Source organism: Tiliqua scincoides, chromosome 5 (genome assembly GCF_035046505.1).
Source record: "Tiliqua scincoides isolate rTilSci1 chromosome 5, rTilSci1.hap2, whole genome shotgun sequence".
Taxonomy (NCBI): Eukaryota; Metazoa; Chordata; class Lepidosauria; order Squamata; family Scincidae; genus Tiliqua; species Tiliqua scincoides.
In genome coordinates this window covers 127,151,428-127,176,791 of record NC_089825.1, presented here as the reverse complement: position 1 = coordinate 127,176,791, position 25,364 = coordinate 127,151,428, and the positions used below count along the sequence as shown (strand labels likewise).

General features: G+C 47.5%; 1 protein-coding gene across 1 annotated transcript; it reads right to left on the bottom strand.

Moving 5' to 3' along the window:
* Positions 1-779: 779 nt before the first annotated feature.
* VAMP2 (vesicle associated membrane protein 2) lies at positions 780-24,930 on the bottom strand. Its single transcript, XM_066628330.1, has 5 exons — positions 24,793-24,930; positions 10,077-10,197; positions 7,858-8,016; positions 4,608-4,659; positions 780-3,327 (listed from the first exon to the last, which is right to left on the bottom strand). Coding segments are annotated over exons 1-5 (351 nt in total). The 5' UTR covers positions 24,795-24,930; the 3' UTR covers positions 780-3,310.
* Between the last annotated feature and the right edge of the window lie 434 nt (positions 24,931-25,364).

Below are 25,364 nucleotides of genomic sequence, written 5' to 3'. Positions count from 1 at the left end.
TCTCTCACTCACACACACAGGTGTGGTAGCAACAGGATTGCTTTAAAAAACCCAGGGAGTGTTTGCTGAATCCCCCCCCCCAGATGGTGCAGGCAATCATGACACAAGCAAGCCTTCCCACCAAGCAAAGCATGAAATTTAGCCTACAATCCTCACCACACTTTCTTGGGAGTAAGCCCCATTGACTGGAATGGGGCTTACTTCTGAGTAGAAACACATAGGGCTGGACTCTTAAAAGCTCAGCATTCCAACTGTGAAAGAAGCTGGGCCGAATTCCCAGAAGAAGTTCGCCGAATTCCCCCCCCCCCCAATGATGCAGGCTCTCCTGCTCCAGCAAGCCTTGGGAAGCCTTGGAGACAGGTGAGGGTGAGCATAGCCGGACTACAAGTCCCAGAATGCTCCAGGGCAGAGGAGCTTCCATGATGGCGGTGGCCAGGGAGGCTGCAGGGGCAGCAGCAGCAAAGAGGAGAACCTGCAGCGCTATTGGGAGGCTGCCTGGGGCACAGAGGAAGAGGCTTCCCAAGCAAGCTCACCATTCCAACTGTGAAAGAAGCAGGAGAGCTGGCAACAGGAGGGCTGAGTACAGAGAGGAGGGGACTGATAACAGCTGCCTTAGTTTCCTTCCATCCGGAAGTGTCAGGCTGCAGCGTGTTTGCATAACTATTTCAGTACAACACGTTTATTGTTAATTGCACCAAGTCACAGAACAGAACTAACACAGATAAATAGGCTCCACCTGTATATACTTTTAAGACAAAGAGACACAACAAAAAGTTGGGTGTTCTCCACGGGACATTTATTTATTGTACTTTTTCACAGCATAGTCACTCCCAGTTCAGTCTGAACTGGGTCCCACCCCTTCCTGTGTAAGTAACCCAGGCCTTCTGAGGAAGAGGTGGGGGGCACAAGTCAGTGGAGCCTCTCTCACCCTCTGATTTATCACATCTGCTTTCAGGGACTGGGCATACAGGCCCATCTCATTAGGGCGCACTCTACCCTTGTTAGGGCCTATTTCTAACCCCCTCAAAAACATACACAAATACTAAAGCATCTGTGTCTACAGAGCTGGAGAGCAGCAGTGACACCTGCTGTCCAGCTGGAGAAATACAGCCCTTTATTTCTTCCTTGGCAACACCCACCCAGCCACCTTATTCTGACACACACACTTTTCCTCAGTATATCTAAAGGGGGGGGCCTCCATTATTAAAGCAGCTGCCCATTACTTGGGTGAGCTTCCACGAGCCTTTGCTCCACAATCAACCAATGGCACTCCCAACAGAATCCTCTTCCTCAGAAGTTCACAATCCAAGCACCCACCCAAGAACAGAACAGCAACATTCTCAGTCGGGGCAGGAAGAGGAATGATGTCAGCCATCTAGTCTCCTTGCTCCCTTGTCCCTCCACATTGGGAGGCAGGATGTTGTCAGGCTTCTACCATCCTCCCCATGCCAGCCATTTCTCCCTCCCCCAGTACTGCCCTCCCCCTCTTGCCAACAGCACCCTATGCCAAGTTTTCCCTCCAAATTGGCAAGGGTGCCCACTATCCATGATACAAAAAGTCAGCCTCCCTCCTGGAATTTCTTGGCATTGGAGAGCAACCAATAAGAACCATTATTTTTTTTCCTTGAGAGAGGGGGAGGGAGGAACAGAAGGAGGGAAGCTGTATCCAAAAATAAAAAAAGAAACTTATAAATCATCAACATTATAAACAGGCCAAGAAAGATGGCAGTTTGTGCTAAACAGGAACCTGGGAGGGCGTGGTCACCACAACATCACCATTACAAAGTTCACAAAGCTGAACAGGATCATTTGGGACAAAGGTGGAAAACTGGGGAGTCAGAGGAGGTCCTCCCAACCTGCCAGCATTTCCATTAGCATCCTCCCTACTTGACCCCCCCCCCCAGACACTCACCTGCCCCCTGGCTGCAATTCCATTCAGAGGTTGAGAGGAGACAGAACTCTGGCATTCTGCTATGGGGAAGACATACAAGGAGACAACATGCCCAGCTAAATTTAATTGTCAGGACTGGGGAGAAGATCTTTTCTGACCCTGTGAATTAGACAGTAATGCATGTCCTCCTCCCATCCTGACTTTTAATTTACCCTTCACCAATTCTATACATGATTTAACATCCAAATCTGCTGAAATTAACTGCGCTTTCAACCTCTCCTCCCAGCACTTCTGAAAGGAACAAAAGCCCTTTGTTGCCACTCCAACACTCAGTTCACACACGCACCCAATTCCCAAATAGGCAGTGATTGCAAAAGAGAAAGTCTTGACTTTATTCTGGGAAGAGTGGGCAGCCATCTCCCCCATTCTTAAACACCTCGCCTCCTCGACCAAAGAGGTGTGGAATGTATATCTGTTTGTTTACCTTGTCATTTTGATTTTTTAAAAAGAGGCAGTTTCAATACAAGATACTTATGGCAGGAAAATAATCCACTTCGCCCTTTTCCACCAGGTGAGGCGAGGAAAGGGCTGTGGCAGGGTTCCCAGACAGCGCTGCCCCCACCACCCTGAAACGGAGGGGTTAGAAGATGTAGTGTTGATTACTTGTCAAGACACATCACACAGCACAACTCCAGGAATGTTACAGAAGATCACAAGGATGTTGATTATTTTTTTTCTTCTCATAGGGGGAAGGGGAGTGAGATAAAGATAAGGTGGGCCCAGAAATTCATGACACCACAGTCCAATCTAATGTCACCAAGATCACAGAAAGCCCAAACAGTAAGGACCACACCTGGATCACGGGAACATGTGTGCTCAACACATCCCACTATCAATTGGGTATTCTAAAGGGGGAAACATGACCCAGAAACCAAATGCAGTGCACCCTTTACCACTGGCAGCCGGATGGAATTCTGGAGGAGGGAGAGGGTGTTTTGTAATTTCTGAGCCCACCAAACTTTGGGGGGGGGGGAATTTGGGAGCATGGGAGAATTATTGGTCCTTGAAGATTTTAATTAAAAATCAAGACACTGAAAAAACATAATCAGAGGGTAGGGGTTGGCAGAAGAAGGGGGAGGGGAGATTCCATGACACATGGAAAGTCTAGTAATAAATCTACAGACAAAATATATATTATATATATGTATAAATAACAAATCAGGCTATTTACAAGACACCCACACGCAATGCACACCCACACACACACACACAGAGGGGGAGGTTGGGAGAGGAGGGTTTTAAGGTAGGGGGAGGCGGGGCTGGAAGATATGGCTGAGATCTAGAGGAGGGGGGGATGCTTCGCCCCTCATGCCTCTCCCGGCCACTGTTTCTGGATGGGAAATGGCTCCATGAATTCCACTAGGTGCTGAAGTACACTGTAAGAAAGAAAAGGATCAGACATAACCTCAGAGATTCAAAACAGACTCACAAGATGTCATCACTTCAAATCAATGGCTATCAAAATAAGTAAGGTAGACCTTCCGGGGCAGGCAGGCAGGCAGAGCCGCCTGGGAAAACGCACTGCTTCTCAACTCAAGTGGTTGCAATCTCTTCCCCAACAGTGATTCCCAAACTCACCAGGCCCGTGGCATCCTTCATATTTGCAGGGGTGCCACGTGGCCTTTTCTTCCCAGATTGCTGGGCCAAGATCACATGAGATCTTGCGCAGTGGCAGCCCAGTGAGCTGGGAAGAAAAAACAGTGCAGCACTCCTTAGTGGCAATAGCTGGAACAGGAAGCCAAGTGCCACAGTTAAGGCCCATCCTCTTCACTCCAGTGTTCAGTCAGATCTTCCAGCCCTGTTCTGCCCCTCACCCAAATTTGAGAAGGACTTGTGGAGCACTCAAAGCCCTTTACACACAATATCTTGCTACAATATTCAGTAGGATAGTATTTGTATGCCCCTGAGGGCATGGGGGGGGGAGTGAGAGGGAGTGGCTTATCCAAGGCCACAGAGTAGATTTTGGCAAAGTCCTGAACCAGGACTTCCTGGTTCTGAGTTCAATCTCTTGCATAGCTCCTCATTTTCACTGAAATGTTCTACCCAAGGGGTGGAAACCTGTGACTGAACAGAGTTTGGAATGAACCCAGAGGCTGCCTGAAAAGCAGCCCTGCTGGACCAGGTCAAAGGATCATCCAGTTCAAGAACATGCTCATCACAGTAGCTACCTGGATGCCTCTGGGAACCTCAGGGGCCACTGCCCTCCCCCACTACTGAAACCCACTTTGGCCACAAGGTGGAATCCTCCAGGAATTCCTCCACATTACACACAATTCTGCCCGAAAGATTTGGCATCATCCTATCCAAATGTATGGGGCGCTCAGGGACAACTGAGGGGTCTCACACTTGAGGAGCATATAACCTGCACTGAAAGGCATCCAGATGAGGAACAGCCAAGTGCTCACCTCCACAAAAAGTTTCCAAGATCAAGCCTGCCTGGAAGCTCAACTCCTTAATTTCAGCTCCTGCAGTTGCTCCCGGACATATTTCAAGGCATTCTGTTCTTTATTTTTATGCCAGGATCAAAGCCTGACCTGGGAAATAAGCTGTAGGCACTCAGCAACAATGCACAAATGGGAGGCTGTGGAGAGTCCCAGGCAGAGCTGTTTGCCACAGAAAGCAGCTTTCCTCCCCCATGGAAGCCAGTGGAACTTACCGATGATAATGATCAAGATAATGGCGCATATCACCCCCAGAATTATCATCATCTGCAAGAGGGAGAAAGAAAGTGAGAACAAAAGCAAACGCTCAGAAATGCTTCTGACTATGGAGCAGAAAAGGAAGTTCTTAAATAAACCAAAGTTGATTTGCCCCGACAGAAGCCAGATTGCTCGGGGCCTAAGATGCCTTGCGAAGTAACCCAGAGAGTGAGTTTATTGCAAAGATATTTAGCATAGATCTAACCTAGTACAGAAAGCAAACTAACAGGCCGAATGTTTCCTGGTAACTTTGGATAATTGCCTGATCCTGTCTCATTTGGCCTATAAGCAGGTCAGGATATGTAAGGCCCGTCTTTAGGTAGCCTTCCTTGATTTGAAAGGTGCCTTTGATTCTGTGGATAGGGAGCTTCTTTGGGCCAAGTTGGAAGACATGGGGATTGATAAAAGATTACTGCTGCTGATTAGGTCCCTCCATCTAAATACCTCGTGTAGGGTTAGATGCTCCTGGAGGGGGAATCTAACTCACTCCATCATCACTAACAAAGGGGTCAAACAGGGCTGTGTCTTGGCCCCCATGCTTTTCAACCTATTTCTAAATGATCTTGCCCCTTCCCTGAAGGAAGTAGATGGCCATTGTCCAAAGCTTGGCGCAAGCCGAGTGCCGCTACTTCTGTACGCGGATGATGCAGTACTGATATCTAGTACTAGGACTGGCCTGAAACGTCTGCTCAGTCGTGCCACAGAGTATTTTTTGACCAACAAATTGCAGATCAATTATGCTAAATCTAAGATAATGGTGTTTGCTAACAGATGGAAAGCTTTTAAGTGGTCTTGTAATGGTAACAAAATGGAACAGGTTAAGCATTTTAAGTACCTGGGTATCAACTTCCATTACAGACTCACTTGGGCTTTTCATCGCAGGGCAGTGCAGAACGCATCCAAACTAGCTTCCTCAGCCATTTCCCGTTTCTTTTTCACCTGCGGAAATGGTTATGTTCCGGCTGCTCTGGAGGCGTTTAAGGGACAGGTTCTTTCCCAGGTTCTTTATGGTTCTCCTGTCTGGTATAAGGTTATTAACCAATCACTAGAACGCGTCCAAGCCTCCTTTTTACGGAAGATTTTGGGCTTACCCAGGTGCGTTCCCTACTCAGTCCTGTGTCTCGAGGTGGGGTTAATTCGACTAAGGACTACTGTATGGTTAAGACTTTTGAAATTTTGGTTTAGGATTTTATTTAACACCACCTCTTCTGATCTAATGCAACAATTATTATCGGATCCAGTCCTGCCTATTGAGATCACTGATCTTCTAACTAAAATTAAGTCAATAGGGCTGGACACTGAAGAGTTAGGTATGATTGGTTGTGATGCAGCTTACAGAATTGTCAAAGGAAGAATTCTAGATATTGAACAAGAAGAGCTGTTTAGTGCCGCCAGAACCACATGTTCTCCACTCCATCTTCACATTCCAGTCAGTTTTGGGAAACTGGCCTCCTTCTTTTACCACCTGGTGTGCCCACAGGCCCGGAGAACGTTTACACTGGCAAGGTGTAACGCTCTTCCATCAGCCTTGTTAACGGGCAGGTTCAGCGGTATCCCCTACTTAGAGAGGAAATGCAAGTGTGGTAGGGATTGCGTTGAGACTTTAATGCATACCTTTTTTTATTGCCCGCTACATGTTGTGTCACGCAAGAAATTTCTAGGTCCATTGCTAGCTAGGATGCAGGGCTGGGAGGATTCAACCATGCTTCAGTCTCTCCTTTCCACTCCTGATCCTGAGATTCTGGATAATGTTGCTTCCTTTTTATCTGGGGTAATAGCCAGGCAGAGCCCTGGGACTCTGGGCAGTGACTGATGTTTTTGCTTATGTTGTGTTGTCTTTGTACATTCCTGTCTTGTTCTGTTCTTTCTCTGTATTTTATGCCAATAAAGGTCTTACTGAACTGAACTGAATAAACCAATAAACTACCAGTGAGAGGAGACTGGTCTCTAGAAACAAGATCAGATAGATGGGATACTGGGTAACATTTTAAAAGGAGAAAAACTGGGGCTGAAGCCTGTTTGGAAGCAATAACACTTAGGTTGGTTCAAATGATACTTCTAGCAGCCAACTGGCCCCATGCATTAGATGATACGCATGCTAGATGGCTGTGCATAACTTAGCGTATTCTCTCATGTTCCAGTGAGACAGGACTGCTTTAACTGCACTGGGGGGTTGTTTCCACACCAACTCCTCCACCTGCAATTAAAGACATTACCTGCAACTACTCCAGACTTGAGGGGAGTGATGGAGATATATGTACACTATGAGCACGCATACCTTTTAAGACACATAAGCGGTTGGGCCATACAGTCAAAAACTCAAACCTGTCCCTCGTCAACTGAAATTTCTGCATAGCCAAGCTCTCTTTCCCTTTCCACATACGGTAACATAAAAACATAAGAACAGCCCCACTGGATCAGGCCATAGGCCCATATAATCCAGCTTCCTGTATCTCACAGCGGCCCCACCAAATGCCCCAGGGAGCACACCAAATAACAAGAGACCTCATCCTGGTGCCCTCCCTTGCATCTGGCATAGCCCATTTCTAAAATCAGGAGGTTGCGCATACACATCATGGCTTGTACCCCGTAATGGATTTTTCCTCCAGAAACTTGTCCAATCCCCTTTTAAAGGCATCCAGGCCAGATGCCGTCACCGCATCCTGTGACAAGGAGTTCCACAGACCAACCACACGCTGAGTAAAGAAATATTTTCTTTTGTCTGTCCTAACTCTCCCAACACTCAATTTTAGTGGATGTCCCCTGGTTCTGGTGTTATGTGAGAGTGTAAAGAGCATCTCGCTATCCACTTTATCCTTCCCATGCATGGGTAGCAGCCTACACATTACTTATGATAATAATGCCAAGCCTAGCTTCAAGGCAGAATACAACATAAGAATATAACAAATTAAGACCATTAATACAGCCATTAAAAACAATTAAAAACACTACAGGAGCAAAGTAAAAACATGAAAACAGCAACAACATAAAAGCAGCAACTTGAGAGATAAAAAGGGGTCTCTAGGATAAAACAAGCCACCTCCTTTCCTAGCCACTTTCCAGGACTGAGCTTGGGATTCAGTCCAGGCTCTGGAGCAGAACATTCTGAACCTCTTGTTCCAACTAAGCTATGGATGGCCAGCATGACAAGGCAACTGGTTGCTGGGAGTGTAGCAGCGTATTTGCCAGTTTCCCCCTGCGTGTTACCTTTAGGTTCTTCCACCAGTACTTGCGTTTCAGCTTGGCTGCACTGGTTTCAAACTGGGATGCGCCGGCCTGCAGGGCATCAGCACGGTCATCCAATTCAGAGAGCTTCTGATCCCTCTCAAGCACCTTGTCCACATTCACCCGCATAATATCCACCACCTGGTGCAGGGAGACAGAGGGGGAAATGGGGGTTATATCCAGTGGTCCACAAAAAAAGGCCAATGGGAATCTCACGTTCACTTCTGATGACCATCTCTGGCCAGGCACAGTACAAAAGATCTACTGCCCTAGAAGACGGAGGGGGACAGACCATGTCTCGCTCTACCAGGTGCGAAGGGCTAACCAAGTCCTCTGACAGATATAAAAATATTTTAAAAGGCCAAGGTCTTGTTTTTCACTGCAACAGGTTCTTATGGAGAGTTTAACTTACTTGCCAAGGTTTTCATTTAAATGACATCATGTTTTGCAAGTTGTGCTGGCCCCTTTTGGTGTTCAAATTCCTAGCCTGGAGTAACTTGGATGTTGATTTGTACTCATTTATGCAGGTCATCCCAAGCTTCCTTCAGACATGCTGTGAGCATGCACTCTCCACAACAGAGAGGTAAATGCTCTCCATGGGACATGGGCATGCACACCTGAGTGTGCATGATTGAGCCCACATTCCATGGGGAACATTTATCTGCAGTGACAAGACTGCCCACAAGGGGAGTTGGAGCACACTCGTGTACGCACAGGCATTCTGTAAGCATGGAGAGTCTCCATATCACTGTTCCCTCTAAAGTGTGTAGCTGAGTTCCACACAGCAGGGAGCTCAGCAACCCAAAAGTTCAGCACCATCACCAAACGTCTGGAGGTGGTTTCATGGCACACCACCGCAGACCCCTTACAGAGAAGTCTGGCCTTCACACTTACGAAATGCACGCATAGGGAAGAGGACCTATTAATATCAGGGCATTGCCTGTGGTGTGCGGCAAGCAATTTGCTCCAATTTCAAAGCAACTGTTTTGCGTCTGGCTATGGTGAGGGGACCTCATGATTCTAGGAAGAAAATTCATTCCACCAGTCTGACAATTTCCCTTCCTCAACGCAGTCTGAAATGTTACATTCTTTTCTCTACCAGCATTTATCCTGCACACATCTGGCCATGTAGCTCCCTGCTCGAGCCAAGATCACACATCTCCAATCAATTAAGGTCCTTGTTAGCCTTGTCTTCATCTTCTTCCAACTTCTAAGTGAAATGTTACTGTAAGCTCCTTGAGGTCTAATTTTTTTGCTCATAACTCAGAGCTGAGCATGCTGACTATGCTAGATTAACAGCAGCATCAGAGAAAGCTGGCCATAGAAAATATGCAGAGCAAATGGTTTCAGACAGCTCAAGCAAGTGAGTCAAGCCACACAAAGAGATGAAAGAAACCTGGGGCTACAATCAATTTGACTTTGAGCTGCAGCTGATTTCGCCAGTCTGGTCTGAAAGGCAGAACTTGGAACTCTCACCTGCCTCAGCAACTTTCAAAGACAAAAGACTAAGCAGTGTAGGGCCTGATTATGTGGGTTGACTTTTTGGTCATCAGCCAACCACTCAGTCCTTCTGCAACTAAAGACAGGAAGAGCCTTGAATTTGGCCTGATACATCAACTACCAGGGAACTCAAAGACCCTGCCGCACCTCACTCGTGGAAGGAAGTTCCAGCAGGTTCAATCCCCAGCAGCATCCTCAGGTTAGGTAAGCAAAAATTCCTGCTTGATACCCCAGAGAGCTGTCAACAACACTGTGCTGGATGGACTGTCATGGTCTGACTTAGACTGCAGGGTCTTCCTCAGTGCTGAAACCTGCAGTTCCCAATTGTATTGTGTGTGCGCGCACACATAATGGCCAGCTGCTTCAGGGGCCAGGCATGATTAGAAAAAAGCAGGATATAAATACAGGGAGTTAACCAGCACTTACACTAGGAGTGTATGTAAAATTCATCACCTAAACCTGCCTCACCCCTCCCCTCCCCAAAATAACAGGGACAGAGAGGAGCAAGACAATGAAATCTTTTTCTTGATCTGACTGGGCCACAATGGAGACTCCAGAATAGATCTGAGTTGGGGGGGGGGGGGAGATGGAGGGATCTGTATCCTACACTCTTTCCTGTCAAATGACAAACTCATGGGGAGGCCACACTGCCAACAGAGATTTCACAGACCCACCCACATGCCTGAAAGCAGGTTTCTCACCTCATCGACTTGAGCCTGTGTTTGCTGGAGCCTTCTGTTGCTGGTCAGGTTGGGAGGTGGGGCAGGGGGACCACCGCCTTCTCCTCCAGCAGCAGGGGGGGCAGCGGCAGCGGGAGCCGACCTGGAAGCAAAGCAGAGGACAGGACTTTGTCTCCTTCTCTCTCAGACGTGCACTTGTCTTTAAACAAGGATTTCTTTTCCGCACTCCATTTTAAAGCTCTCTCAAAAAGCATCTATTCAGCTTACACACAACACCAGCAAGTCAGCCACCACAAAACCAGAGGGCAGGGGAGTTCTGCAGATGAAAATGAAGGTGGGAGAGTCATTCCAAAAAGAGGTCTCAGTGGATAAACTGAACTTCATTTCCCCAGCACTGAACATTTTCAACTGCTCTTGTTAATTGTACCTAATAAGAGACCTCTAAGTAAGTCCAACTATGGTAGGATGAAAACTTTTAGTAAGAGAGAGGAACTAGCAGCATTGAGGGATTTGTGTGAGAACTTCTTCCCTGTTTCACCTCAAAGCCTCAGCACATACGACTACTTTTGTTTTGCCTATCACTATCCCATGGGGAGGGGGTCCCCTTTACCCTTGGCCACCGCCACCCCCCCATGAAGGAGAGGGGGCAGGGGATGCTGGGTTCCATCTCCACTCAAGGCAGACCCAGGTGGTGTCCCAGAAGCTTCAGTGTCCATCACTGAGGATTCCCCCCAAGGGTGGTTGCTAATGGGGCTCTCTCCTTGCCACAGACAGCCCAACAGCAGTGTTCAAGCCCAACACTGCACACACATTCAGCTGGAGCTGAGGGACTTGGGAATCACCAGGGACAACAGTTGAACTATTTACCCCAATACCCTTAGGAGGAGCCTATAGTCACATTCACGCCCCAGAGAGTCTTCCCTAGGCCCTGCCCCTTCCATTTCCAGCCCCTCCTCACTCCTTGGACTCTCCTACCCCTTCTTCTACTCTAGACTTTCCTCTTTATTAATTCTCTCCACCGCCCTGCAACTTCCCTCCCTCCCTCCCTTCTGGAACCTTTTCTGGAGGCTGCCCTGGGTGGCTGCAGCTGCTCTTTTGCTCCATGCCTATCTTTTCTCTGCCTCTTGCCTCCCCCATCACTCCTCTTGCCTTCCTTACCCCTCTGCTTCCACCCCATCTGCATTCATCATAACGCCAGCAATGATGACATTTCCAGGCTTCTTGGAGTTGAGCAAACAGCTGTACTAACCCATGTGGGTCTGTGGCACAGCAAGGGACTCCATCACCTTGCACCCAAAACAGAATTATGACTGCAAACCTAGACACAATTACCTGGAAGCAAATTCCAAGAGTGAATATGCATACATAGGACATTGCTGTTAGTCAGTGCAGTAGAGTAGTGTGTTGGAATAGTCCTGGGTGCAAATTCCCCCTCAGTCATGAATCTCACAGAGCGACCCTGGAAAGCCACTACAGGCTGGGTTTGTTGCAAATATTAATTAAGATCAGCCTCCAGGGGATAATTCCCTGAGCTGCCTGGAGGAAGCGGTAATGACAGTGTAATAAATAAGGCTGCAACATTTATTTAATTAAATTCCAATAATTCAACCTGTTCTCAATGAACATGTTGTTCAGCTTGTTCTGCTTACTGGGTACAGAGGCATCTTTTAAGTGGGGTCCTTCTTAGCAATGGGAAAGCAACTGTCCCTCTTCCTTTCACATGGCATCTTTTCCAGTGACTGTTGCTGGTGCCTCTTCTGTGTTTCTAGATAGTTAGCCCTTTGGGGACAGAGAAACATTTATTGATTTATTTTAGAAAAGGTGCAGAAGAGAGCAACCAAAATGATTACTGCTTGGGCACCTCCCTTATGAGAAAAGGCTACAGCATTTGGGGCTCTTTAGCCTAGAAAAAAGGTGCCTGAGGGGGGACAGATTGGGACATATAAAATTATGCAAGAGATGGATAAAGGGATGTTCTTTTCTCTCACACACAACAGAAAGATCAGGGGTGTCCACTGAACTTGAGTGATGGCAAAGTAAGAACAGAAAAAAGAAAATCTTTACCCAGCATGTCATTAGTCTGTGGAACTCCTTGCCACAGGATGTGGTAATGGCATCTGGCCTAGATGTCCTTAACAAGGGGCTGGATAGCTTTCAAGAAGAAAAGTCCATCACAGGTTACAAACCATGATGGATATGTGCACCCTCCTGGTTTTAGAAGTACAGGTCGTACCTCATTATCCACTGGGGTTCTGTTCTGGAACCCCCAGTGGATTAAAAATAAAATCAGTGGATACCAAATAAGTGGAAAAATAGCTTAAAAGTTCCACTACCAGATTTCTTGCTCCTCTATTGTCGGCCCAAAATGCATTGGTATACCACATTCAGCCACCTGACTAGATGGGGTGAATAATGGAGTCTAATGAAATGAACTTATAGTAATTTAACAGTGTGAAGGTAGGAAATTAAACTTTGGTGCTTTTTAAATTTGTTACAAGACATTTAAAGGTGAACCTTGGTATCAGTGGTGAGTCAAATCCGTGGATACTGCAGTTCCACCTGTAGGCTGCCTTTGAATGCCAAGTGCAAGGGGGTGACAAGATACAGGCATCTTGTTGTCTAACCCACTTAAGGCATCTGGTGGGTTAATGTGAGATACAGGAAGCTGGACTAGATGGCCTTTAGCCTGATCCAGAAGGACTCCTATGTTCCCTACATAAATCCCTTTGTGAACTACTCTTGTTCAAAAGCAGTATATAAATACTATTCTTAATAAATGTTAACTAGCTCACAAACCAGGATCTGAAAGGACAGTTTAACACAAGCACAGTTTCCAGAGTTCAGAGCTAACAAGAAATCTCTATTTATTCCACATCTGAAGTGTCTTCAATCTCTTCCCCCTGCAGGTGAAGGAGACTGCATGAGCCTGAGGCTCACTGGTTTTATCCCCAGTTTGCCAAGGCTGCTCCTTCCATTAGTTTCCACTGCTAGCTCTAGTATGGAGATGCAGCAATCAAGCTGTAAGAAAATCACTAGGGCTGCAGTTTTCAAACACTCTGGGAGTTTGAAAGCCACAGTAAGTGCTTGTGGAGAGGAGGGACGCAGCAGGGGCGAGGGGGAGGCAGCAACGCAATCCCCATGATCGCATTGCTCAGGGGGGCTGCAGGGACTGGGATGCACTCACCAGTCCCTGCAGTAGTGTCCTGGGATGCGGGGAGCCCTGCGCCACCTGCGGGGCTCCCCAGGCTGCAGAAAGTGAAAGTGGAGCAATTGCGCTCCACTTCCACAAAACCGCTTCACTTTCACCTTTCGCAACTGCTCCACTTTCACTTTTTGCAGGCTGGGGAGTCCTGCAGACACTCGCGCAGGGCTCCCCGCACCCCAGGAAGGTTGCTGCAGGGACTGGTGAGTACATCCCAGTCCCCGCAGCCCTGTTAGCGACGTGATCATGGGGACTGCTTCGCTGCCTTCCCCTCTGCCACGCCCTTTAAGGGGCAGAGGCCAGGCCCTCAGGCTGGTGCGTCGCAACGCCCCAGTCTAAATACCTCTGCACTAGGGGGATCTGGGTTCAGGGCACTTCTCAGCCAAGAAGTTCCCATTATTTTCTTGGGTCAGTTGCGTGCGCTCTCTCTCTCTGTGAGTGTGTGTATGTGTGTCCAACCACAGAGGGTTGATATGAAGATAATAAGAACCGCCACATATGCTGACCTGAGCCTCCTGCAGAGCAGGAAGGTAGGCTATAAATATAACATAATAAAATATTTGTTTCTAGTCCAACTAGTGCTGACAGTGGTTTACATCAAAAATGTCACCAGACTGGGCAACTGCACTACTGGCAAGGCTCAAGAACTCATTCTTAATGCACCACACAAGTAAAGGTCCAACACACGGGTTCTGAGCAGTCTGTGACAGATCAGGAGACAGATCTTGGGGTGGTGGTGGACAGGTCGATGAAAGTGTCAACCCAATGTGCGGCGGCAGTAAAGAAGGCCAATTCTATGCTTGGGATCATTAGAAAAGGTATTGAGAACAAAACAGCTAATATTATAATGCCGTTGCACAAATCGATGGTAAGGCCACACCTGCAGTATTGTGTCCAGTTCTGGTCGCTGCATCTCAAAAAAAACAAAATGGAAATGGAAAAGGTGCAAAAGAGAGCGACTAAGATGATTACTGGGCTGGGGCACCTTCCTTATGAGGAAAGGCTAGGGCGTTTGGGCCTCTTCAGCCTAGAAAAGAGGTGCCTGAGGGGGGACATGATTGAGACATACAAAATCATGCAGGGGATGGACAGAGTGGATAGAGACATGCTCTTTACACTCTCACATAACACCAGAACCAGGGGACATCCACTAAAATTGAGTGCTGGGCGGGTTAGAACAGACAAAAGAAAATATTGCTTTACTCAGCGTGTGGTTGGTTTGTGGAACTCCTTGCCACAGGATGTGGTGATGGCATCTGGCCTGGGTGCCTTTAAAAGGGGATTGGACAAGTTTCTGGAGGAAAAATCCATTACGGGGTACAAGCCATGATGTGTACGCGCAAACTCCTGATTTTAGAAATGGGTTATGTCAGAAGGCCAGATGCAAGGGAAGGTGCCAGAATGAGGTCTCTTGTTATCTGGTGTGCTCCATGGGGCATTTGGTGGGCCGCTGTGAGATACAGGAAGCTGGACTGGATGGGCCTATGGCCTGATCCAGTGGGGCTGTTCTTATGTTGCTGTAGGATTTTTGCCCAGACCTCCGAGTGATCTTGTGGTCAAAAGCACGATTTGCAGCCACCTCACTGAAGTAGTCCAGGATATGGTTTGTCTGATGCCTGGACAGGAAATGGCCTGGGAACGCCATACATGAGACAGGCAGGTTCATGAATTTGAAAACACTTCTGGAGATGTAGGAAAAACATTCCGCTCTGTTACAACCATGACTAAATATTTATTTTGTCAATATTAGAATGACTTCTCTGTATACCAACAATTCAGCTGATCTTCTGAACGGGGTTGCATTCCCTCTGCAGAAGCAAGCACAAGGCTTCAGATTTCTCCTGGATTCTCAGCTACTCCTGAATGGTCAGGTGTCAGGTGACGGGGTTTCACCTAGCTGCGGCCATACCAGAGTTGTTTGGACCCAACCACAGCAGTCCATGCCTTGGTGCCATCTTGGCTTGATAGCTGTAATATGCTCCACATGTGGTTGCCTCTGATGACTGTTCAGAAATAGCAAATAGCACAGAATAGGGAGGCTCATGTCGTTAGCAGGACTCAGCAATTCAACTTGATCAGGCTGCTAGCCCTATGACCACTTTCAGGCACAATTCAAGGTGCTGGTATCCTTTAAAGTGCTTTATGACTTTGATTCAGTGTAACAAAAGGACACCTCCTTGCACAGATTCCAGCCCCCCCCCCCCAAAGATCTTCTGATATGCCCCTCCTATGTGTACCACCTTTGGCAGAGGCTAGGTGGGCAGAGACAGGTTGGGGGTCTTCTCCATAACAGCACTTCAGTTCCGGTTTCATCGCTAGTGATTTAAGATCTGCCCCTTTTAGGATGACTTCTGGGAAGGGGGTTGAAACTACTCTATACCAGGTAGCTTTTTATTGTAGTTTAGGTGGGTGATGGGGTACGGTTGAGGATTTTTACCACTGGCAGGTGCTGCTTTATCTATTTTATATGGACTGTAATTTTCTGCTGGGTTTCATGTCGTGGTCTTTCATGATGGCTTTACACTGCTACTTTGCTGTCTGCATGTCTGTGCCCTGGAGATTATTTGGCATTTTAATCTGGAATACTGTGCTGCTATTTTTGTATTTTTATAATTTAATAAGTGTTAATATTGAGTTGTTCTTTCAGAGCCACCTTGGGAGGCCAGTTCATGAAGGGGAGTAGGCTGAATAAAAAATATACAGTCACAAAAGGGTTGCACAAACAAGGCAGGAATAGAAATTTCCTCAATCTGTTCGAAAGGATCAGGGTCCCTTAGGAACAGACACTCAGGTAGCAAAGGGGGCTACAGATGGGCAATCTGTGAAAATTACTTCTCCTGCAAGAGATGGAAGCACTTAGGATAACACTCAAGTAAATTACTGTTACCACAGGGAAAATACAAAGTTATCCCTAACTTCCCAATGTTTGTTACCAACAGAAATCTTCCCCATCTTCTGCTACAAGTTGCCAAGTTGTTTTTTTTTAAATGTAAAATGCAACAAACTAAAAGTCTGATGCTTTAAGAATAAGGTACACTAACAGCAATCCTGAACCAACTCCCCAATATTACGCAATAAAAAATAAATGACAAAAATATAAAGCCCCCCTTTTTAAAAAACAGCAGAAAAGCCCGAAGAGCAAATGTTTGATTCCAAAAATGAACTCCACCCAGGACTGAAAACATTTTAGTGCCCTCCCCCCTCAGAGCTTCAGCTTGGGATGGGTTAGGCTATAAATACTCTGGTGGGGTAAGATAGGGGGCTGTAAACAGAAGCAGCATTAAGAGCAAGGGCTCCACATTTAATCCCTGAAAGAGAGACCTGGACAGAAAATTGCACCAGTCAAGATTAGCCACAAAGCAACCCAAGGCGAAAAGCCCCGAGAATATCTGAAGGTTCCATGGGGCATGAAAGAGGCTCTGGTCTCATGAGCCAAGAAGGTGTACGTGTACTCACGATGCATTAATCAAAGGACAGACATTGCCTGCAGTCCCACGCACTCTTAAGAGCAAATCCACTTAGTTGGACTTGCTTCTCCGTAAACACTTTTAGGACTGCACTGCTGAGGGGACTCCACAGCCCCACCCCAATCCAGGCACAGCTTCCAGAGCAGGAACCAAGGACTGCTGAACACTTCAAATTCCTAATTTGCACCACCAATTTTCTAGATGCTCGGCATATTTTTCAGGCTTCTCCCGGGAGCTCCAGTCTAAACAAGAGACCAGCACACTTTCTTTCTGTTTTCAGGCCTGGCCTCACAAATTAGGCTTCCCATCAGTCTCTCTTTCTAAAAAGAAATTTATCCCTTGACAGAAGAGGAATGAGTCAGAGATGGAAGCAGGAAGATGTCTCTGTGGCTTCAGATTTGCCAGAGCCTACTATTTATTCTCAGACAGTGACACCACTTTCTACCCTGGTAGGACAGCCACACTCAGCAGGGAGAGAGGGCAAGCCATGTCAGGCAGTGTGCTGGCATCATCTCTCTACAAGAAAAGCTGCTGACGGAGCAAGATGGACGGAGCTGAGTGAACAGGTTAGCAGACAGCAACATCTGCGTCAAGAACTGCGGGTTGGAAAAGAGCCTCTCCAGGAAAGAAACATCTTTCCAGTTATCAAAGGAAACACAAGCACTTATCTGATCCCCCTATCCACACACACACACAAAGAGGGTGGGTTGAAACATTTTCAAACATTTCTTGAGAACCAGGAAAGAAAACGTTGTTTTGTACTGAAATCTCAGGATGGTGAACATCCCTGTAATTCTCCCCTCTCCATCTCAAAAATATTAGTACAGGACTATATTCTATCCACACAGTTCTACAAAAAGGGGATGTAGTTCATCCAGACACAGAACCCCAGTAAACCTCTAGGTTATTTGTTTCAAAAAGCAGCTTCTTAACCTTTAAGGCTGCAAAGGTAAGTTGCTTAGTTCTCACAGGCACAATAAGCCCTGTCTGTGATGCCACTGGGCTGTAGAAACTCTCATAATTAAACAGTCCTCCATTTAAAAAAATCCTGCTCACAAAACGTCAGAGAGACAGAGTTTAACTTGGTCTCCAACCATGTTTGGTTTTTACATGCAGGGATTTATTTATTTATTTATTTATTTGCTTATTGGTACAGATAAATTTATAATCATGGGAGCCCCAATCTGCAACCCAAAGAGATACCGTCTAGGCTCGTTGACCCAGCTTGGTGGGAAAGAGGCTTCAGCATACTGTATAGTCAATGCCTGGTTAAACCTTAGAGTCAGAGAAAACAGGATGCAATGCTCTGTGCAGCTTTCTGACCCTCTCCAGGCCTGATAGGCAAGAAATGATACAAAATAAGCTAGAATACCTCTACACCAGCAATTTTCAACCAGTGTGAAGCAGCACACTGATGTGCCACAAATGGTCTGCAGGTGTTCCACAGGAGTTTGGGGAGTATCATTTATTAGTAGGACCATTGGGGAAGGGGAGCCCCCTAACCACAGCATAGTGCGCCTTGACAATTTTAGCGCCTGGTCAGTGTGCTGCGAAATCAAAAAGGTTGAAAATTGCTGCTCTACGTACTTTAGGTTGCCTAAATTTCAACTAGCCAATAATTAAACTCACTCAGGAAAGAGCACCAAAAACCATGCTCTAGACTGCTCCATCTCAGAAAGACGAAACCAACACCTATATGGAGAACAGCCACCACGGAGAAAGGAATCTTGGAGGAAGGTCACCTTCTGCCTCCAATATACTGCTCTTGCTTCACTTTTACTTACCAGTAAGCTCCAGCAGCACAGAGCAGGACTCACAAGGAACAAGGTAACTGTGGCTTAAAATCTGCAGCATGCTAAATACTAGGATACTTCCCACAAACTGAGTAAGAAGCAGACCCAACCACAAGCAGGAGATTCTAACCATGCTGCTCAGGAGAAATGGGAAGCCTCCAGCTCAAAGTATCTTGTACTTCTGGAAGGACAAACAGGGACAGGACTACCCTGCAACTTACACTCTCTGCTTCTCACTCAGTTTGTGGGAAGCACCCAAAGTACAAGGAATAGCAGCGGCAGGCAGCTCTTCCCAAGAGGAGTAGTGCATTTTGTTACGCAGCTGTCTGCTTCTACAAATAAGTGAAATACAAAATCACAAAGGCTGGGACCCAATCACAAAGGTTGTCTATTCTATGTTTACTCAGAGGATGCCCTGTACACATCTCAAAAAATAATGGTGCAAGATGTTGCCATAGAACTGGATGCAGCTGTCCCAATGCTGGAGCTGATTCAGGCTCAGAGGAAAGGTACTAAACCAGATAGCTTAAACTGGCACTAGATCAGTGATTTTCAATCTTTTTCATCTCATGGCACACTGCCAAGGCACTAAAATGGTCACAGCACACCCTCAGTTTTTTGACAAGGCACACTGTGCTGTCAATGGCGGGGTTCACATCCCCCAATGGTCCTATTGATAAATGACCCTCTCCCAAATTCCCACGGCACACCTGGGGACCATACGCGGCACACCAGTGTGCCATGGCACAGTGGTTGAAAATGGCTGCACTAGAAGTTCAGAATTTGACCCATCACAATGGATTAAAATTAAGGTTGGGAAGTAAGGCAAGTGCTAGCGACTCCCAAGGTGCCTTCCAGGTTAGCACTCAAGCCTGGCTTGACTTTCTTAGATGCCTGCTTGACATCTTCTCCAATCGCCCTCCAACACTCCTACTCCCTCCAGCCACTTTTTTCAGCAGAGGGGAACTTGCACCTCAAGTTTCCAGGTTTCATGATGAGGGCTGATGGACAGGAAGAAACATTAGCTCTGAAAGGTGCAAGTTAGCACCTTCTTGCAAAAGAAGCAATTTAAAGATAAATTCTGCATTTTGTATTTTGGAAACACTGGATGCATTTCAACTGAGAAAAATTCCACATGGCAAGAGTCACATCTCCCCACTGATCTGTGTGTCCCCCCCCCCTTCTCTTGCTTTTAATTATGTTATGGTGTACAAATCATCAGCTAGAAATGCTAAGCTGAAATCATCACTGTACTCACAATGATGAACTGAGAAGGGGGGAGAGAAGTGCCCTCCTTTCTACCCAACAAATGTATGTAGGCAAGGGATGGAAAGAGAACAGACAAGAGAGGAACATTAGCAGCCGTTTAATTGGAGAGGCCTAGTCTATAAAAAACCCTCATCACCAGCAGGACAAAAGAAGTAATCATTTAACTCCCCAATCAAGAGACATATACTGACATACCTGAAACACTATAATTTCAGCATTTGCTAAGGAACAGCTTTATTGTGCTGTAACAAATGTTTGACAGTTATATCCAAGCTCCACAAGCCTTTCACAACACATTTAGTAAGGATGGGAATGGAGGTTCAAGGATGGCAACTGCAAATAAGCTCACTTATCAGTGAGGGGGATGAGGAAAAAAGGGCTCCTAAGAAAGGAATGGGGGGGGATGAGAATAACCCAGGGCTGCACACAGAGGCTCTTGTAGATAAGTGACAATGGCCCCTGGGTGAGAAAGTGACTGTAAGCTACTGACTTATCTGTGGGTTTATGTGTATGGCCCAAGTGACCAGCTGTGCACGAAATGACTTCACTACAGATAAAAATACGACTTGAATCATCCTTCTGACTATCTCTTTGTTTTAAACAAAGGAAGGTCACAAATTAGGGGAGGAGGTCAGAAAGATGACTGGGACTCGACTTGTTTACCAGTTGCTTAGAACAATGGGCTTTGTTGATTCCACTGTCCACAGAGATGCAACTGTTATTACCCTTTATTTAAGGTCAGTCAGTCTGTGGAGATTCCATATAGTCTAAATCATGTTTCCTGAATGGGCAGAGATTTACTTAAGCTGAGGGCAATAAACGCAGGCAAGCAGAATAGTAAACATTCTTATGGACTTATTCTTATTTTTGTTGGACATATTTGCAAAGCTGTTACACAGAGAGAGAGGGAAGTAGGAAGCAAGAAGAGAACAGAGGGACTGGACTCTTCCTATCTCTTCTCAAGTGGCTGCACCCGGGATTACCAGAGCCCCTAACAGGTCTTTTTTATCTCAATTACTTCTCATGAAAGGATGAACCAGCCAGTCTGGTCCTCAGGTTTCTTTTGGAGAATGAGGCAGAAGGGACAGCTCTCTACAAAAGAGCGATTCAGCAGAGGAGGCTTCTGGCTCTCCAGGAATGCAGCACAAAGATATTAAAATGCGGAGGGCGGGACACAAGGAAAGAGTGAAGAATTCCCATTGCATATCATGTAAGGGGTATGAGAAGAGTGACCAACTGCAAATGCTAGAAGGAGATTATGTGACATGCATGACAGGGAGAGAGATCAAGTACTGTATGCAGAAAAAAAGACCAGTGATGTATGGAGCAGACAGAAGTTAAAACTATTTATTTTGCTATGTAAACTGCTTTGTAAACTTCTTTTGTTGAAAAGTGGTATAACATGCTATAAGAAACCATCTGTTAATATGAACACCCATCTTAGAAAGCTTCGTAAGCACTATCCCTTTGCTCTCCACCAGAGTGCTCAAGGACCGTGTTCATCAACCTTGGGGTCAAGACCCTAGTGGGGTTGCCAAGCCTCAGTTGTGGGGTCACAGAAACTTATGTGAAAGAGATAGGTTGAAGACCACTGAACTAGAGCACCACCAGGTAAAGGGAGAGGCATCTGGAGTACCCCTTCAGGTACAAGAACCTGCTCAGGTTCTTAGCAACTGCACTGAAATAGCTTTCACTAGTGACAGGTTTCATGATAACTTTTTCTGCTCTAACAAGAATATTTGGTTACAGTGAACAGTGCTGGGAGGGCATTATGGGGGTGAGGAATGGGTGGCGACAGGGCAAGGAGTGGATGGAACCAAAGGTGCGTCCACAGTCTCATACATTATTGGGGTCATGGCACTAAAAAGGTTGAAGACCACTGCTCTAAAAATACCCTGATAGAGAGAGGAATAGCGGCATGGAGGGAGACCTATAAGATAGGCAAATCATGGGAGGGGGCTGGGGGGTAGACTGCCTACCTTCTAGGGCTGGCGCTGGAGCTGCACTCTCCATTTTGCCCTAGAGCAGGGCACTCTAGGAATGCAGAGCCTCAAGAAGCAAATTCTAGTGAGTTTCACTTCCTGAAGAACTCTACTTTCCTAGAGTGACCTCAGGAATAGAACTTCTCTATTCCTAGAGCGCTCTGCTCTAAAGGCAAATTGGAGAACAGCTGCTCAGCAACAGCCCTGGAAGGTTGGTAGGTCTGCTCCCCCATACTTTCTAATGCTTAACTACCTTACAGAACTCCCTTGCAACTGCTGAGGGAACTCTCTAGGGCACGATTTAACACACTCTGGGACCCTGTTAAGAGTCCATCAAGTCCAAAGTCCAATGAGTCAACTGATTTATGCATTAAGACTACAGGGCATAGGTGTCTGTGCTTGCCAAGACTGGTATCACAAAGGCAACCCATGTTGTTGGCCTTTAGTGCTTAAAAGAGTGGAGTAATTACATTTTGTATTAGTTAATGAAAGAGACATTAAATTCACAGGTGAGATATGATTGAGCAGTCTTCTAATTAAGGACTACATGACTTAGGTAGGTTTCCCCAACAACAACAAAAATATTAATTCATAGATAAAAATAAGATATCAACAGAGAGTGGCAACTGTCAGTGGGTAAGCAGTGCGGCATTTGTGATTTTTAATGTTTACTTTTAGCTAATCATTCACAGCATTCAAATTATTCACACAAAGAATTATTAGTAATCAAACATGAACTGGAAAACTATACAAATTCCACTATTTTTCTAGTTGATATAGTGAATTTTACAGCAAATGAATGACTTTTAAAAAGTCATTTTTAAACCCAGGACAGGTCACTATAAAATTATTGTCTAATGACAGCAGCTGTTCTCTCAATTGTGCTCAAGGTCCCAATGCTCCCCAATTACCAGGGGTCACATTCTTCAAGCCTGCCTGGTGGCCATGCTGTTCACCATACTAAAAAAACAATGTTCTGCTCCCCCACTGGTCTTTTAGCATCCTTCACCCTCAAGAGAAGTTCTAGAAACAATACACTGAGCTTCTACATTCCTCCTGTCACTTTGGAGGCACCAGGATGCAGATCTCTTGTTATCGGGTGTGCTCCCTGGGGCACTTGGTGGGTCACTGTGAGATACAGCAAGCTGGACTAGATGGGCCTATGGCCTGATTCTGCAGGGCTGCTCTTAGGCAGAGAGGCAGGCTCAGGCACCAGCAACTCTCCCTTTTAAAATGAATTGGTAACCAGCACACTTCCAATATACTCTTTTCCTGTCTGCCATTCCTGCTCCTCCTTTATTTTAACAACTAAGATTTCCCAAGTGCGTATGCCACAGCAGCCCCTAAACTGTGCCCCATGCAAATGCTTTTGGCCTTTATAGTCCATATGCATGCAAGGCCAAAATATCTGTACATTTTCAATCTTCTCACTGACTTGCCTGTTTGTTTTTCTCTTACAGTACAGAACAAATTCCCTTTTAAATCCAACCTTCCAATCTCCAGAACACATCCCCCCCCTTAAGCAGAATGCCAGAATGTGACAAAACAGAACATTCTCCATAAACCTTTTCACAGCACAAAAGGGAGCTGTCACGTAAGGCGTCACTCACAGTCATAACCAAATCACAGCCCTTTGCATGTCTCCTCAGAAACAAGAACCATTAGAGTAAATGGGGCTTACTCCCAGGAAAGTGTGGATAGGATTGGGCTGTCAGCTACCTAAAAAAAACAGGGTGGTGCATTTCACTATAATCTCTCCCCTTCCTCCCAAACCTTAAATCTAAAGGGAACAAACAGGTGAGGTTCAACAGGAATCAAGGCAGTGACAAAAAGGGTATTTTTGGCATCATCCATCTGCCTGGTTTGCAAAATCTAAAAATACTCGAAAGGGGGAGGGGCACAGCTGCCTTCAAAATACCTTCTCCCCTTCCAAATTCTCTTAATTCAGAATCCATTAAAGCCTAGCCTAGCACTTGCCAGGGAAACAGTGAAGGGGGGAGCTGATCAACGATGCCTTCCAAATACCCCCCTCCCTCTGCCAGTTATCAAGCAGCAGCTCATTTGACATCCATGGGGAAGGGGGAGAAGTTTCTGCTTCCCACCCTCCACTTCCACCTGCACGTACACAGGGTGGGAAAGATTTCCCAGCAGGCAGAAAAAGGCTTTCCGTCCAGCGCCTCTTTCCTTGCAGACAGTTAATTCCTCCAGGTGTTTCCACGGAGGGCGGCCAAAGAAGGCGAGGCGGGGGAGGAAGAGGAGGCAGGCAGGCAGGCAGGCAGGCTCCCGTTGAAAAAATAATAGCACGACTGGATCTGTTCTGCAGAATGAAAACTGCACTTACAAGTGAAGACTAGCTGGGGAGTGCAGGAGGGAAGGGGGGCGATTCACATGTACACAGCCCTGGGGGAACACCCCCCCCATGACCTGGTTTCCTCCTGACGTTCTGGGGGTGCGAGACTGCAGGCTGTGCAGTGCTGCTCTCCGCGCTCACTCTGCCTGCCGGGCGGGGGGGGCCTGCAGAACAGCCCCCACCCCATTTTTCCAGGTGTTCTCAGCCAGGAGGCAAACAACCAGTTGCAGGTGGCGAAGCTGGGGGGGCGGGCAGCCCCTCCCTTCGGAGCCATTCCCGCACGGCTCCGTTTTGCCCCCCCCGCCGGGAATGGCTCCGAAGGGAGGGGCCGCTTGCCCCCCCCCACCAGGCAGGCTGCTCCGCCCCCCTCCGGCTACGCCACCCGGACCTGCCTGCCTGCCTGCCTGCCTGGGTGCTGCCTTCTCTGCAGGGATGAGCACCACATGGGGTGGGGGGCAGTGCCTGGGGTGCCCCCCCGCCCTTGCGGGGAGGGGGGCCTACTGCCCCCCCGCAGCAGCACGTCCCTGCCCACCCCCCCCCAGAGACCCTGAGGGCTGCGAGTGGGCGGACGAGGAGGGCGGCTGCGGGGGCGCTGGGGGCCCCCCGTGCTCAGCCTGAGGGGGCTGCGGAGCCCTGGCAAAAGCACCCGCCCGCCCGCCTCAGGCCCTACTCACATCTCGGAGGGGGGCAGGCGGAGCGGGGCGGAGGCGTGAGGCGGTGGCTGCTGGGCTGACCGACGCTCCCCGAGAGGAGCTGCTGCGGCGGCGGCTTCGGCTAAGGCAGGAAGATGGCGGCCGGGCAGCTCCCATCCGGGCACTTCGGGAGGGGGAGAGGGCGGGCCCTGCGCCTGTCACTCAAGCCGGTGCCTCACCGCCTCCTTCACTGACACGAGGGGAGGAGCAACACCTCCCATCCGGGCACTTCGGGAAGGGGAGAGGGCGGGGCCAGCGCCTGTCACTCACGCTGGGGCCTCATCGCCCCCTTCACTGACTTGAGGGGAGGAGCAGCAGCAGCAGCACCGCCCCTCCCCCCCTTGTGGCCCCTCAAGGACCAGGCCAAGACTTGAGGCAAGGTCGCCTCACACTGGCCCAGCTGGGCTCCAGGGCCTGAGGCTCCTCTCTGCTGCCTCCCGGGGTGGCCACCCCTTTCACCCGCAGGCCTGCTGGCCCTTTCTGTTGGCAGCCTTCAGTCTCGAAAGACTCTGGTATCGCGCTCTGAAAGGTGGTTCTGGATCAGCATCTAGTGT

Coding starts and splice junctions, on each gene's coding strand:
- VAMP2 (XM_066628330.1), bottom strand. Junction 8,017..10,076: donor CACAGGCTCAAGTCGATGAG/GTGAGAAACCTG, acceptor TCCCTGCACCAG/GTGGTGGATATTATGCGGGT. Junction 4,660..7,857: donor ACTGGTGGAAGAACCTAAAG/GTAACACGCAGG, acceptor TCCCTCTTGCAG/ATGATGATAATTCTGGGGGT.